General features: G+C 36.9%; 1 protein-coding gene across 4 annotated transcripts in view; it reads left to right on the forward strand.

Moving 5' to 3' along the window:
• The window catches only part of PKD2L2 (polycystin 2 like 2, transient receptor potential cation channel), a 42,641-nt gene that overhangs the window by 13,354 nt on the left and 13,612 nt on the right, over positions 1-15,675 (forward strand). For 2 of the 4 annotated variants that reach the window (XM_059417638.1, XM_059417635.1), the window contains exons 6-12: positions 1,147-1,375; positions 2,816-2,986; positions 3,279-3,460; positions 10,309-10,429; positions 12,079-12,180; positions 13,650-13,714; positions 14,321-14,375. In XM_059417638.1, the coding sequence (XP_059273621.1) occupies positions 1,147-1,375; positions 2,816-2,986; positions 3,279-3,460; positions 10,309-10,429; positions 12,079-12,180; positions 13,650-13,714; positions 14,321-14,375 (925 nt within the window). Of the gene's footprint in view, positions 1-1,146; positions 1,380-2,815; positions 2,987-3,278; positions 3,461-10,308; positions 10,430-12,078; positions 12,181-13,649; positions 13,715-14,320; positions 14,376-15,675 lie in introns of all 4 variants that reach the window. The other 2 variants (XM_059417636.1, XM_059417639.1) reach the window with 2 other exon arrangements.

A 15,675-nucleotide genomic window follows, 5' to 3' on the forward strand; every position in this document is an offset into this window, starting at 1 on the left:
ACTAAACTGAATACTGTTCTTTTTTCCCTTTTTACTAGTCTATACTTCAGATCAAAATATTGAGTTTCTCTCGCTTCACTTCCTTCCCCACCATTGCACACCTACTACATGCAAGGCAAAACAAACAGTTCTGTTTTCTGTTTAACTGGTTTTGGTTTTATTTTGGAAGCACCTTATTCCAGTAGCAATAGTATTTGCTAATAGGTCTAAGTAGGAATACTTACATTATGATAGAGATACTGGGTTCCTTAAATTACTGCCAATTCTTAATTATATGAAGTTGTAGAGAGCAGTAGAAATACAGTGAACAACCTCAATATCTTTTTATTTAGTGTTGGAATTAATTTTTTTATTTCTCTTTGCATATAAATTCTTGTGTCCAACATCCTGTCCCTAAAATAAACAAACTTGTTTTAGTAGAATATGTAATTTTGACATTTAGAAGCAAGAAGTATCGCTGATAATCTAAAGAGGGAGAGTGTATTTACTAAAGGGGGAGAGTATATTTCCCTTCTCTGAAACATTCAAGAATTATGTATTCTGGGAAGATTACTGGTTAACAACAGTAACTAACAGTATAGCATTTCTTGAACATCATCTCATTCTCTTGTGGACATAAAATTGTATTCCCAGTTATGATCAAGCAATCTAAACACAAAATAGAAAGAATGTCTGGCTAAAATCACATCTTACTTTCTCAGTTACACTGTGAATATTCAGAGTACCAAAGAAGTGGGACCATTAAAAAATAAGTAAATCCACTAGAATTTCTTTTAAATTGAACACGTTACCTCTACACAATAACTGATTATTAAAGTATACATCATCACAAATTGGAAACTTAATTTGTGGGGGCGCCATCACTGGGGGGCGCCTGGGTGGCTCAGTCAGTTAAGCATCTGCCTTTGGCTCAGGTCATGATCCCGGGGTCCTGGGATCAAGCCCCCCATCAGGCTCCCTGCTAAGCACTCCCTCTCCCATCCCCCCTGCTTGTGTTCCCTCTCTCACTGTCAATCTCTCTGTCAGATAAATACACAAAATCTTAAAAAAAAAAAAAAAAAAAAAAAAAAAAAAGTTCACCTTGAGTTAGGTACTGAAATATAATGCTTGAAATAAATGCACAGTTACTGTAACCTAATTTTACAGACTGGTGGCAGAATTCCCTGCAACTGGAGGAATAATTACTTCATGGCAGTTTTACTCTGTGAAGCTCCTCAGATATGTTAGCTACTATGATTATATTATTGCTTCCTGTGAGATCACATTTTGTATTTTTCTTATTGTCTTCACAACACAAGAAGGCCAAAAAATAAGAGAATTTAAATCTGCTTATTTCAAAAGTGTCTGGAACTGGCTAGAATTACTACTTTTGGTGGTAAGTATACATTCATATGTATGATTGGAGGGAATCACATCTGAACCCACCAATGAGGGAGGTATAAAAAGCAAAAATTTCTATTCATTTGGCAACTAGCTAAGGAGCAGCTCCTCACCTCCCCAAGTCCCAGGTCTCCACCCCAACCCCTCAGCTCTTCTGGAGCCCCGCTGGTGCAAGTTAAAAAGCTGCAGGTATCCTTCAAAAAAGGAGCTGTCATAGGGCATACTAATGGTGTGCTTCCAAAAGTAAGTCTATTTTCCCCCCCTGATTTGGTCCTTGAGAAAACCAACATAAAGTTAGAATAGGTGATTCTATAGGTATTATGATTTAATGTGCACAGTAGGTCTCTACTCCCTCAAAATAAATGTGTTTCTTATAGAGCTTCCTGTTGAAAATCATAGTTACTTTTGGACATGTACTCTTCTTTTATGTTGCCTCTCTGTTTTCCTCCTCACACTGAGTTTTGAAAGAACATGAAAAATCAAGCCTAGGAAGAATACTGAAAGGGGTTAGGGGCCAGTGAGCAGCTAGGCATAGAGAACACCAGGACCGGAAAAATAGTCTCTGAAATAAATTCCAAAAACTGCCAGTTCTCCTCACTGGAAAGAACTAAAATAAATAAAGAGGTTGGCAGGGCAGGACAAATGGTAAGAACTTGGTCTTAGGAATGATGAACAAACACTTCTAGCTTATAAACCCTTACAGACTCTTAGTCATAGCCAGTCAAGGATATAAGTCTTTTTTCCCAAAACCAGATTAAAAGTTTTTCAGAGTCAGGAAACATGCCACCTACCTCTCTGGTTTCCCCAATAATACTTAAAATACAGCATAACATTGAACTATCTGAGCACTTCAGGCAAAGGAAGTCGAAGGACGATTTTCATGACAGAAAGCTGTGGTACCTGACATAACCTGGTTCTGAAATCCTCTTCTGGAAGAGTTGTCAGAGGGTTCTCAAAGGGCTTATTTTTGTGTCATTGAAAAAAAAAACTTTTTTAAGTTTTTAAGTATCAGGTATGGAAATGTTGAACTATTATACTGTACACCTGAAACTAATATAACACTATATGTTAATTACACTGGAATTATAAATAAATACATAAATAAAAATAAACTTCTAGGTATCCTGTAGTTACATGGAGCAGAAATGCAGCATTGTCAAAATAATCATTTTAGGCATTTGTGCTTTATGACTCAAACCGGCACATAGATTAGGATAGTCAAGTGATCAGTATTCCTGTACTTTTGTGATCATTCTTCTATCTTAAACTTCTGTAAGTTGAGGTTTACTTCCCTTCACTTAAAAACCTATGCCTTCATTCCCCTTCCCTTTCTGTTAAACTTCTGATGAACTTTTTCCTGTGTCTGTTCATAGGCTGCAGGACATTCAGAAGTAGAAATTGTCTCTAATTTAATCTTTCTTATTTTCCCATTTAGTTATGTTTTTTGACTGTTTCCTTCAACATATACTGTAACATACAAATTTTTCTCTTACTTGGAGACCTGTTAAAAAATACCGATCAATATTCAGACTTCTATTTTCTTGCATACTGGCACACTTACTACAACAATATAATTGCTGTCACCATCTTTTTTGCATGGATAAAGGTATTTATACTTTATTATATTAAGTGCAGCAGATTAGATATATAGATAGATTATATATTTAGTTAGCAAAATGGGAACTAAAGCTGTAAAGTTATGGGGGGGGAGGATTTTCTTAACTATAAAGTAATTTTAAAATAGGTTGGCCTTGCAATGATCGCAGGCAAATCCTCAAACACTCCTAACTATCATCAACACGTCCTTTATTTGGAAGCAAATTTTTTCTGAAATTAATTTAACTTATCCTAAGTAATTATATTATTCTTCTGTTTTAATTAACGTTGTTCTTTTTCAGATATTCAAATTCATAAGTTTTAATAAGACAATGTCTCAGCTGTCATCAACCTTGTCCCGCTGTATCAAAGACATAGTAGGATTTGCCATCATGTTTTTTATAATATTCTTTGCTTATGCTCAGTTAGGATTTCTTGTTTTTGGATCACAAGTTGACGACTTTTCCACTTTTCAAAATGCCATGTAAGCTGTTAGAGTAAATGTAATTATATGTACTAGTTTATAAGGAAAAAAATCATGAAAAGGCCTACAATAAGTAGTAACACATATTTTAATAAATTCAAACTTGGTTTTATGTTTTCACTGATAGAAAAATACCTGGTCACACTTAAAGTAGTGTTTAGCATTAAAAGATCCCAATGGATAATGGAGTCCCTTTTTTAAATGTTAAGAGTTAGAAAAATAATTTTTCATTTTTCATTGGTAAGAATTTTACCAACTACAACAGAAATAGGCCTCTATGTCTCTGTGATATTTATTGTCTGGAGAAAAGAAAGTTTAAATGTTTTTCTTTAAGAGCTCTACCTTTAGAATCCTTTTATCATATTCACCTGATTGTCCTTTGCTAATCTGGCAAAGCTGTGTATTAAAAATATTTTTATATGCATAAAGCAATCAGCAGGCAACAAACTTACACAGCGGATCAGGTAGAATCCTTAGAAAAGTGTTCAGGCTTTTTATTTTAAGTGAATAATTTAAATAAATTCACTTTTTGGGTAGATAAAATAAGTTGTGTATAAGAAAATTATGATAGTCTGAAATATCAATTCTCAAAATATGTTCTGTGTAACTTAGACCAAGACTGGTGGGAAATGGCTTCATATTAAGTAAGTTTTTGAAATTTTGCATCACTCTTTTGAAAATTTACGGTGCATATTAACATAGGGCCCTGAGAAAATCTGCAATAACTTTCTTAACTTTAGTGAAGAATTTCCCAAACTTGTCCATGCCCTTTTCCTTGAGAGTTTGGGAGAACTCTGGTCAAAGGAAATGTCTTAAGTTGCTCTCTTTTTACCATCCACATGAATATATTTAAAGGGCCAATTCTAAGAAATTTCATAATATTTGCTGAAATAACCCTTTATTAATCAGTCATGGAAAGAAGAGTGGACTAGGAACCAAGAGGATATAGTTCTACTTTCCACTTCTGCCGCTAGCTATTCAAATTTTCTAGACCTTTATTTCCTTATCTGCAAATGAAGGAACTAGACTAAGTTACTCCCAAAGATTTCTTCCAATATCAAACAACCTACAATTTGAGAAGTCTAATTAGCTTTCTCTTGAGTAAATTATGTTTGCAGTTCCAACAACTTCTTGGTCCTTTCCTAGGATCTTAATTCCAGTGTCACTTCCTGATAAAAGTAGCATTGGACATTGAATATAAATGTTGTAATTTACAGAACTTGGAAATTGGTCTTACCCTAGATAGTAGGGAAGAAAGGAAGTATAAGGCATAGAATGAACAGGTACACAACTTTGGAATACATTAATGAAGGGACTTCTGCTTTTGGTAATGATGTGCTAGGTTATTCAGATCAACCTCCTCTTCAAGACAATTTAAAAAGCTAGGTGAGCGGTGCCTGGGTGGCTCAGTGGGTTAAAGCCTCTACCTTCAGCTCAGGTCCTGGTCTCTGGGTCCTGGGATGGAGCCCTGCATCGGGCTCTCTGCTCAGCGGGGATCCTGCTTCCTCCTCTCTTTCTGCCTGCCTCTTTGCTTACTTGTGATCTCTGTCAAATAAAAAAATAAATAAATAGATAAATAAATAAATAAAATCTTTAAAAATAAATAAATAAAAATAAAAAGCTAGATGAAATACAGATAACGTTACGAACTAACCAACAAGTGGACCAAAACCAAAAGGCAAGAACCCAGAGAAGCAAGCTCAGCATCCAAGGCTTCTTTTGCCCTGAAGGCTTTTTTAAAAGTTTATAAGGATTTTTTATTGTGTTAAAATATACATAAAATTTACCATCTAATCCATTTCTAAGTGTACAATTCAGTGAGAATTAAGTACATTTATACTATGCAACTGTCACCACCGTCCATCTCCAGAACTCTTTTCATCTTGTAAAACTGAAACTATGCCCATTAATCAAGAATTCTCCACTTTACCCTTCCCCAGCCTCTGGCAACCACCATTCTACATTTTGTCTCTTTCTCTTTTGATTTTCATTAACTCTAGGTGCTTATGGAATCATAGAGTATTTGTCTTTTTGTGACTGATTTATTTCACTTAGTATGTCTTCAGGATTCATCAATGTTGTTCCATATGTCAGAATTTCCTCCCTTTTTAAGGTTGTATACATTCTATGTATAAGTCTCATTTTGATTATTATTAATCTGTTGATGGCCATCTGGACATCTTCCAAGTCTTAGCTGTTATGAATAATGCTGCTATGAGCATGGGTGTACAAATATTTCTTCAAGACTCTGCTTTCAATTCTTTTTGGTATACATGCAGAGGTGGAATTGCTGGATCATAAGGTAATTCTAATCTGAATTTTTTGAGGAAATGCCATACTGTTTTCTGCAATGACTGCATCATTTACATTCCCACCAACAGTGCACCAGGGTTTCAATTTCCTCACATCTTCATCAACACTTGTTATTTTCTGGGCTACTTTTTTTTTTTTTTTAATAGTAGCCATCCTAATGGATGTGAGGTGATACCTCATTGCAGTTGTGATTTGCATTTCCCTAATGGTTAGTAATACAGAGCATCTTTTCATGTTCTTATGATAGGCTGGTCTCTCGATGGTGTCCCAGAGGCTCTGTTCACTTTTCTTCAATCTTTTTCTTTTTCTCAGACTTGGTAACTTCAATCATCCTGTCTTTAGGTTCACTGATTTTTTTTCTTCTGCCTGCTCAAATACGCCTTTGAATCCCGTCAATGACATTTCATTTCAGTTACTATATTTTTCAGCTCTACAATTCCTTCTTGGTTTCTTTTGAGGTTCTCTATCTCTTTATAGATATTTCCATTTTGTTCATAAGTCATTTTCCTTTTTTTTTTTCATAAATAATTTTCTTGACTTTCTCCATGTTTTTTATGTTTAGTTCTTTGAAAATCTCTAAGATGGTTGTTTAAAGTTTTTAGTAGGTTTGCCATCTGGTTTTTCTCAGGGATGTTTCTGTTGGTTTATTTTTTTTCTTCGATAGGATCATCGTTTCCTACTTCTTTGTATATTGTTCTTTCTTGTTATTGAAAACTGGACATTTGAATGTAGAATGTGATAATCCTGGAAATGACATTCTTGCCCTTCACCAGAGTTTCCTGTTTTTGTTTTTTTGTTTGTTTATTTTTATTATTGTATACTGTCTTCATGCAGGATCAGCCTGAAGTGTAAAGGTCTTCTTGGGTCTTTTCTGAGATTGCACCTTCCTTGGGGATGCAGGTGACAGTCTAACTTCCTCTGTATATGCGTTACTTTTGAGGTCTTTAATGTCTGGCACCCAAAAGGGGAAAAAGAGAAAAATGAAGGAAGTGGGAAGGGCACGAGCCTTTAATCCCAAGGACATAACTTCAGCAAGAGGGAGAGGGACTTGCAACAGACAGGGGAACAACTTTCTGCACTCTTGTGATCAGAAGGAGCAATCAGGGGGCACCTGGCTGGCTCAGTGGGTTAAGCCGCTGCCTTCGGCTCAGGTCATGATCTCAGGGTCCTGGGATCGAGTCCTGCATTGGGCTCTCTGCTCAGCGGGGAGCCTGCTTCCCTCTCTCTCTGCCTGCCTCTCTGTCTACTTGTGATCTCTCTCTGTCAAATAAATAAATAAAATATTTGGAAAAAAAAAAAAAGAAGGAGCAATCAGCAATCAGAACACAGACCCCTAATGCTTGGAGAACATATCCTGATTGCCCACCCTTGCTCCCACAAGTTGCATGCAAGCTGCTCCAGAAATACTTGCATGGCTCCCTGCCATGGGCTGGGGTGTGGCAGATAGGTATCTTTTCCAAACTAAAACCTGGAATTGACCAAAGTTGTCTAAGCCTTCCCCTGGCAGTTGCAAGCCTTAAATAGACTCTAGAATTCCAAAACAGTTACATCAGACAAATTCTGCCTATGTCATTGCTGTCTAGGTGGGGAGACATATTCCAAATGTTTCTTACCCCCACACCCTCCCCAAACCCTCCACCATGAAGGCATTTTTGATGCTCTAGAGAAATAGTCAAGGAAATGTGTTTTTTGGCCACTTCTCTGGGAGAAGGAGATAGAAGGCAAAGTCCAGGACTTACATGGGGAGAGAGGACAGGAGGGCTTGTCTGATAATCTCTGCACACATCAGGCAAGGAAACTTCAATTAGGGGAAAAATGAAGTTACATTGTGTTTGAAGTTTCCATTCCTATGTGATTATAACCACTCAGCAAATTGGTTAGGGTTTTCTTATTCACATTCCTTACACAGCAGAGGTATCTGGACGGTTTCCTAATAGAGAAGGGCTGAATGGAAGCTTTAGTTAACAAGCTAATTTCTGGAGAGGAGAAATGGTGCCTTTAACTTGTGTTTTCTCCTGTAAATACAGCTCAAGGATTACAGATCAAATTTGGTCAAAACTAAAAGAGAACCTCTCATTCTACTATACCATAGGGAAAAAAATATTTGTTGAGAGACTTTGGTCTCCTTCCATTTCAGCTTTTCATTTTGTATCTTGTATAGAAGAACATTATAAACCAATATTAAAAGCTGAATAAATGGGGTGCCTGGGTGGCTCTGTTGGTTAAGTGACCAACTCCTGGTTTCAGCTCAGGTCATGATCTGGGTCATGAGATCAGTGTCGGGCTCCACGCCCAGCTCAGAATTTGTTAAAGACTCTCCCTCTCCCTCTGTCCCTCTCTCAAATAAATAAAAGATTTGTTTATAGTAGAAGATTTATTTGAGAGAGGAGAGAGAGGCAGAGAGAGAAGCAGCCTCCCTGCTGAACAGGGAGCCCAATGTGGGACTGCATCCCAGGATCCTGAGATATTGACTGGAGCCAAAGACAGACACTTGACTGGCTGAGCCACCTAAGCACTCCTAAATAAATAAATATTTTAAAAAAAAAGGCTAAATAAATACTTTAAGTATCATCTAATCATGTCTTAGGTACCCAAGATGAAATTCCAGGTAACTCTTGAGTCCTAGGACTCAAAGGAGCCCATTTCTTTGAATACATTTTCTTCCTTTATTGTTTACAGCTATATGTTCCCTTTACATGTTGGGCAAAAGCAACCAGGAACAAGAAGAATTCTTCCTTTTGACTGACTAACCAAGCATGCCAAGTGTCTACGTACTGTTAAAAATTCCATTAAGGAATTTTTAAGGCTTCCCCTTAAAATAACTCATTTTAAGCACCTAGTAGCAGTAACAATGGCATGAAAATATATCAAACATAAATCCAAATAAGCCAAAAGTATCAACTGTGGTTGTTCCTAATTAATTACTAAATTTGCTTATGAATTTTTAAAACTTTTTCTTTAATACTTCCTAAAATTTCTCCCATGAACATGTGTTATTATTATAGCCAGTAAAACTGGAGTGTTGCCTTTTTCTTTTAATTGTCCAATATTAGAGCCCTGGCTATCCATAAGGTACATAAAATAGATGTTATCCATTCCAGAACACAAAATATGAGTAATAAAGTAACATGCTACTGTTGCAAAACAAAAGTAACAGAAATTATTTTCCTATGCACTGTTCACATAATTTAAAGAAAAAAAACTTCATCTAATTATTATTAATATTTAAATTATTACTTTTAAATTTTTAATTCCAGAACCTGGGTTTTAAAAATGAAAACTATAATAAATCTTTTTCTAAGCTAATAACCTACTGACCCAGTGACCTCCTTTGGAATTCAGGTTAAATCTGATATCACAGATATTTCTGGGATGGTTGTATCTATTAATTAAAAGTAATGCTGAAATTTAATTGAGTGGTATAATACAGAACCCAAGCAATAGCCCTTAACAATGTTTATCACCATTTATGAAAAATCCTACAGACTGCTCAGTATTTGTGTTATAGGTAAAAAGATAATTATTCCTAAGAAAACATATTAACTTGTAAAGAAAGATCCAAATACTTTTTAAATTGTTGAATGTATGAGTAAAGATGAAATTAAACATTCTCAACTTAAAAAAAATAAAGAAATCATCAACATAATTTATAACATATCCCTGATGTGTCTGACAATGCCATTGCAAATTAATGATGAGAAAATAAGATATCATGTTAAGTAATCCTGATTCTGCCTTTACTACTACTATGCTCATTCAAAGCCTTAATTTCTTAATTTTCCACCTAATTATTAATCAGATGAAGATCTGTAATATTTTAAATGTTATTTTACATCAAATCCAATAGTTATTGTAGAGAATACAGTAAACCTCAGGGGCCGCTTGGCTGGCTCAGTCAGTTGAATGCCCAACTGTGGATTTCAGCTCAGGTCATGATATCTGAGTCCTGAGATTGAGCCCTGAGTTGGGCTCCACACTCAGCAGGAAGTCTGCTTCTCTCCTTTCTCTGCTTCCTCCCCACCCTGCTCACTCAAATGTGCTCTCTCTAAAAATTAAAAGAAAAAAAAGAAAACCACTTCTGGATCATGTTTGAGGATCATTACCAGCACTTGTTTGAGACTCAGCAAGTAATAAATTGTTGGCATCTTATTTTAGCAGAAGAGGTGTACAGATTACACACATTATTGGTATTAGAAATTTTAGAGTTCTTGGGTCTAGGTACAAGTTGAAAATCCTTATTGGACAAGGTCAGGTATTCTAAGTTCTAGAAGGGCACAAGAAAGGCTAAGAAGGCCATTGCCAAAAATTGTTGGTAAGCAGGTTTCTCAAGGGTCAGAGAAACAACAACAACACCTGTCTGGTGTTGAGGGAAATTTTCCACACCCAGTTTTATTGAACTCGGGGTAACATGACTAAAGCCAGAGAACCAATGCCACATGCAGCTGGTTGGATACTTTCCTAGACACAGTGGTAACCCTCATCAGTTGTCATGTATGTGTGAGGGAATATAATGTTTTCCTTTCTTCCCATCAAAGATTTGCACAATTTCGAATTGTTCTTGGAGATTTCAATTTTGCTGGTATTCAGCAAGCCAATCGTATCCTGGGACCCATTTACTTCATCACTTTCATCTTTTTTGTGTTCTTTGTCCTGCTGGTAAGTATGACCATATATGTTCCCTTTTTTGCTTATAATTTTTAGAATAAAAAATGAAATTATTAATTTAAAAGAAATTATAGTATCACTGCTGAGCTGTCAGAGCTTTTTACATTTATTAGGAATTGTGTGGGTTCCTAGAAATCCAGGCCAAGTCCAAGGTCTAAAACGTTTTCAGTTTGTCCAAAAGAGAATGTGATCACAGTAGTTACCATCTTGGTGTCTGACATGTGCCAAGAGTGTGCACAGCTTCTCCGAGTATAACTTGAATATCCCAGGTCTGTCCAGCCAGAACATTCCATACTGGCAGCTAAAAGTTCAGACCTTTGTGATTTTTAGGAGTCCGCAGGATTTTCACACGTGCTCAGGACAAATTTATGTGGCCTTCCTAACCAGGAAAAGTTGCTTTCCTAGTCGAGGCACTGCTACTGTCCTCCTTGAAAACCCTTTTGTCAATACATAGCAGTTATCCCCATGTGGTGGCCGGAAGTCCTCACAGTGGCAGAGCTGGGCTTCAGTGAAAGGTGGAGGTGGCCTGAGAGTAAGAATACCCTCTCCACAATTGTTTGTATTATCCGGACATAGTATTCCTAAGAGCCCTGGTAAAACTGTGACTTTAAACAGCTTTATAGAATTAAAAAAAAAAAAACCACTCTTACAAAAATATACTTATTCTGTTCTGATACGCAATGTTGACCAATTAGTGTGTGTATGTATATGTGTATATATTCATAGATATATATTAGTACCCAGTTCATATGCATTATTTTATAGTTTTTCTCATTTACCATAAATATAGTTGCTTATATCCACACTATACATTTCCCATTCTACTATGTTATAGTCTGCAGAGCCATTTCTCTGTTACTGAGCATATGGGCTACTTTTATTTTTATTTTTTTATTTTGTTGTTTTTTAAAGATTTTCTTATTTATTTATTTGACAGATCACAAGTAGGCAGAGAGGCAGGCAGAGAGAGAGAGGAGGAAGCAGGCTCCCCACTGAGCAGAGAGCCCGATGAGGGGCTTGATCCCCGGACCCTGAGATCATGACCCGAGCCAAAGGCAGAGGCTTTAACCCACTGAGCCACCCAGGTGCCCCTAAGCATATGGGCTACTTTTAAATTTTAAATCTAATTTACAAATCCCAGCACTTAGGGCTCCTGGGTGGCTCAGTAGGTTAAACGTCTGCCTTCAGCTCACATCACGATTCCAGGGGTCCTGGGCCTGGGAAAGAGTCCCACATCAGGCTCAGCAGGGTGTGCTTGACTCTCTGCCTCTGTCCCTCTTCTCAGCTTGTGCTCGCTCGCTCTAAAAAAAAAACAAAAAAACAAAAACAAAACAAAACAAAAAAACAAAAAAAACAAATCCCAGCGCTTATCAGTCACTAACATTTAAACTAAATTTTGGGGCACCTCGGTGGCTCAGCTGTTAAACGGCTGCCTTCAGCTTAGGTCATGTTCCCAGGGCCCTGGGATCAAGCCCCGAATCGGGCTCCCTGCTGAGCAGGAAGCCTGCTTCTCCCTCTGCCAGCCGCTTCCCCTGCTTATGTTTCCTCTCTCGCTGTATCTGTCAAATAAAGAAATAAAATCTTTAAAAATATATAAAATAAAATTTTACTGAAATAATTATGTGATTATTTCTCCCCAGAACATGTTCTTGGCAATTATTAATGATACATATTCTGAAGTGAAAGCTGATTATTCAATAGGCAGAAGGCCAGATTTTGAACTTGGTAAAATGATAAAAAAGGTATATCTAATTCTTTTCCTAATTTGAATGCTAAGACAAATCTTGTTCAGTTTATACTCTTGTCATTTGAATAGCACTTAAACCTCAAGTAGTGGTGGGGGTTTTTTGTTTTGTTTTGTCTAGGTCCAGTCTTGCTTTTATTTGTATTATTTCACTGCCAGGGAAGTGAGATTTCTTTCTGGCTTTAAAAAAGGTGGCCAAAACTATTTCAGATTTCAATATATCAAATAGCAATTGAGCTGTTTACCAAATGCAAAACAGCATTGGGTTTTATAATAAAACTATCCCTTCCCTCCAAAAATGTTCAACTTAGATCCTAGTAAATTTCTATAAATAATCTTAACTCAGAACTCCTTGGGCCTTATCTTGCTCACTTTCATGTTTCTGTTAATAGCAACACTCTTATCAGTCACCCTGGGCTTAAAACTTTGCATTTTTTACTCCCTGACACTCTGTTGCCAAGACTTGTGTGTCAAGTTCATCTCTGTGGTTTTTGTTCACATTTCTGAAATTCAAGGTCGTGCTGATTCTAACCGCCACCTCTGGGTTAGAGCCCTTGGTACTTTTCCCCAGCTTGTTTGGTAACCTCTTCTGGCCTCTTCCCTGTGCCAGCCCAGCCCAGATATTACTTCTCTGCTCACAGTTCTTCAGAGTTTCTCTGGGCCTGTCAAAGAAAGTCCAAGTTCTTTATCCAAACACTCAAGGACCTTCTCAAATCTCACAGTCCCAACCTGTCTTTATTCACGATCACTGAACTATGTAGCATGTCTGTCTTCCATGCGCCCATGGACAGCATGGTGTGTCCCAGCCAGTGTTTGACCATAGAGCTGTGCACCATCACTTGCTGTTCCTCTCCCCCTCTGGGCTTCTACTCATGTCACTCACTGACCCCCAGCAATGTTCCCCCTTCCCTCGATGACCCTCTGTTCTCCCGGATAGAGTGGCATCTTCCCTGTCCTCTCAACAGCTACCTCACTTGAGTTGTCAGCAGAGTCATGTGTGTCCCATCTTGCTCATCTCTGCACAGACATGGCTCTAACTGCATCACTTCACACAGGAAAAGTCCTAAGAGCCACCAGGTGACTGGAGCTTAAAAACTCTGTCCAAGAACTCACCTGCAAAAAGAAACTATTAATATGTCCCCCAGTGAGCTGAAGTGTGGGTTTTTTCATCTTTTATCTCTTGATTATGATGCTGGATATATGCCTTAAAGTGTTAACATCATTAAATGCAATAAATATTAGTAAAACTTTTCAAAGAATTTTTTTTCCAGAAAATATAAGTGGTGACCAAGTGAAAGAAAGATAATCATAGCACTGCCTCCATATTTCTTTAGGGTAGTAGTCCCTAGAGACAGGCATTCCATACTTAATTCTTGATCAAAATTAATACAGTATTTATTACGTATTTGTAATTACGTATTTATTATGTATTTGTTCAAATATTAAACTATTTTTAATTATGCACAGAGTTACAACAATGCTCTTGAAAAACTGAGACTAAAGAAACCGGAAGAGGATGAAGACAAGAAAAAGTAAGATGACATAATTTTTAACTTGGCATTTCAAACTGTATATTATATTAGAAACTCACAGAGTAAGATTCTGATTGCAGAACAATCACCACCCAGTGTGCTGATTCTAAATACGTTGTTGATGCATCATCCAGTAGTAACTCCTAATTCTGAGAGTGCCATGAGACTCCAAGCTAAGCTAATTAAACATTAATATTAACGCATGCCATGCCACTCAGTAAAAGCTTTAACAGAAAGCTGGATAGAATACAGACCCCCTAAAGGTAGGAAAAAATTTTAGTCTGCATTAACTGCATTCACTTAGCTATCAAAATAAAAAAGCTTTACACAAAATATTTAAGGATACCTTCATACCTGCTGAATCATTTTGGTGTCAAAATGCTTCTAAAACCCAAGCCTCTGGCAGTGGGACATAATATAAACATTTTTTATAGCTAGAAATGACACTCTACTTAGAACTTACTGATGACCACATTTTCCAAATAATTAGTATTATCAGAAGGACCAAAAATGCAATTCAGACACTTACCATAGAGCTGATTGTATTTAGTGCTGCATTTCCCTTTCCACTGTTATATGCCTGTGATTTTTATTTTATATTGTTAGTGAGAAAGGCGGAGATTTGGTTGAGCGAGCCAGAAGAGAAGGCTTTGATGAAAATGTAAGATTTTAACTTTCTCATAAGGATAACTTTATTAGAAACAGGCCTACAAAAAAGTTCTGATTAAGAATTGAAATGATTTGTTTTCTTTAGAGCAGTAGTTGCCACCTCCAAAAATTTCTCCCAGAATCCAGCTGTTTTGTTGTTTAGAACAAGTTATTTCAACCCTACATGCTACCTCTCTTATTGTTGCTCTCGGCCTACACCCTGGTCCTCCAGCTGTAGTCACTGTGGGATTATCACATAGGGGTCAGTGAGTATACTCTATTGACATGATCATGTAATTTTTCTCTTGTAATCATTAATGTGATGAATCACTTTTAATGTTTTATACAGTTGACCCTTGAACAATGAAAAGCTTATGTTTACAAAGTCCATGTGTACATGGACCCATGTAGTTCAAACCCGCATTGTTTAAGAACCATGTTGTTGAACAACAGTTTGAACTTGGTGGGTCCAGTTATATGAGGATCTTTTTTTTTTTTCAATAAATACAATGCAGTATTTACTGTGAATGTATTTTCTCTGCCTTATGATTTTACCAGTACACTTTTTTCTCTAGCTTACTTTAATACAGTATATAATATATATACAGAATATGTTTTAGTTGGCTGCTTATGGTATTGGTAAGGCTTCAATCAACAGTAGGCTTTTAGTTGTTACATTTTTAGGGAGTCAAAAGTTATACACACATTTCTGACTGCACAAGGTTTAGCACCCCAGCCCCTGTGTTGTTCAGTGTCAGCTCTACATGGAGTGGAGTGAGGTTTCTCACTGTGAGATAAGGAAGTTATAAAAAGAAAAGGTTGAAGGTTAAAATAAACTTTGTGGTGTTGGATTAGAATTGTAGATGTGTGTGTGTGTGTGTGTGTGTGTGTCTGTGTGTCTGTGTGTCTGTATGTCTATAGCTCTATCCACTGAGAAGTCTAGAAGTAATAAGAGTTAGTTCCCTAAACCTTGGTTTCCAAATACCATTCTCTCCTAAAAAGGAAGCAGGGCCCCTTGGAGATATAGCTAAATTCTGGGGCTGGAAAATACAACATGAATCTGGAACATCTTGTTGAGCCAGAGAGTAAAAGTGTTCAAAGAATAATAAAGATATGTTAAAAGGATGCAAGGGTCGTATTCAAGGGCTCCCACTCACCAAATCTGGGAATGTTTAAGAGCTATAATGAATAATAACGGAGAACCCATTGAATAACCTAGGATTCCATGAGTTCATACTGACCTAAACACATACATGGATAAAAGCTGGAGGAAAAATGGACCTTTTCCATACTTCTCCACAAAATGCATATTA

The sequence above is a fragment of the Mustela nigripes genome, chromosome 12 (assembly GCF_022355385.1).
Source record: "Mustela nigripes isolate SB6536 chromosome 12, MUSNIG.SB6536, whole genome shotgun sequence".
Lineage (NCBI taxonomy): Eukaryota > Metazoa > Chordata > Mammalia > Carnivora > Mustelidae > Mustela > Mustela nigripes.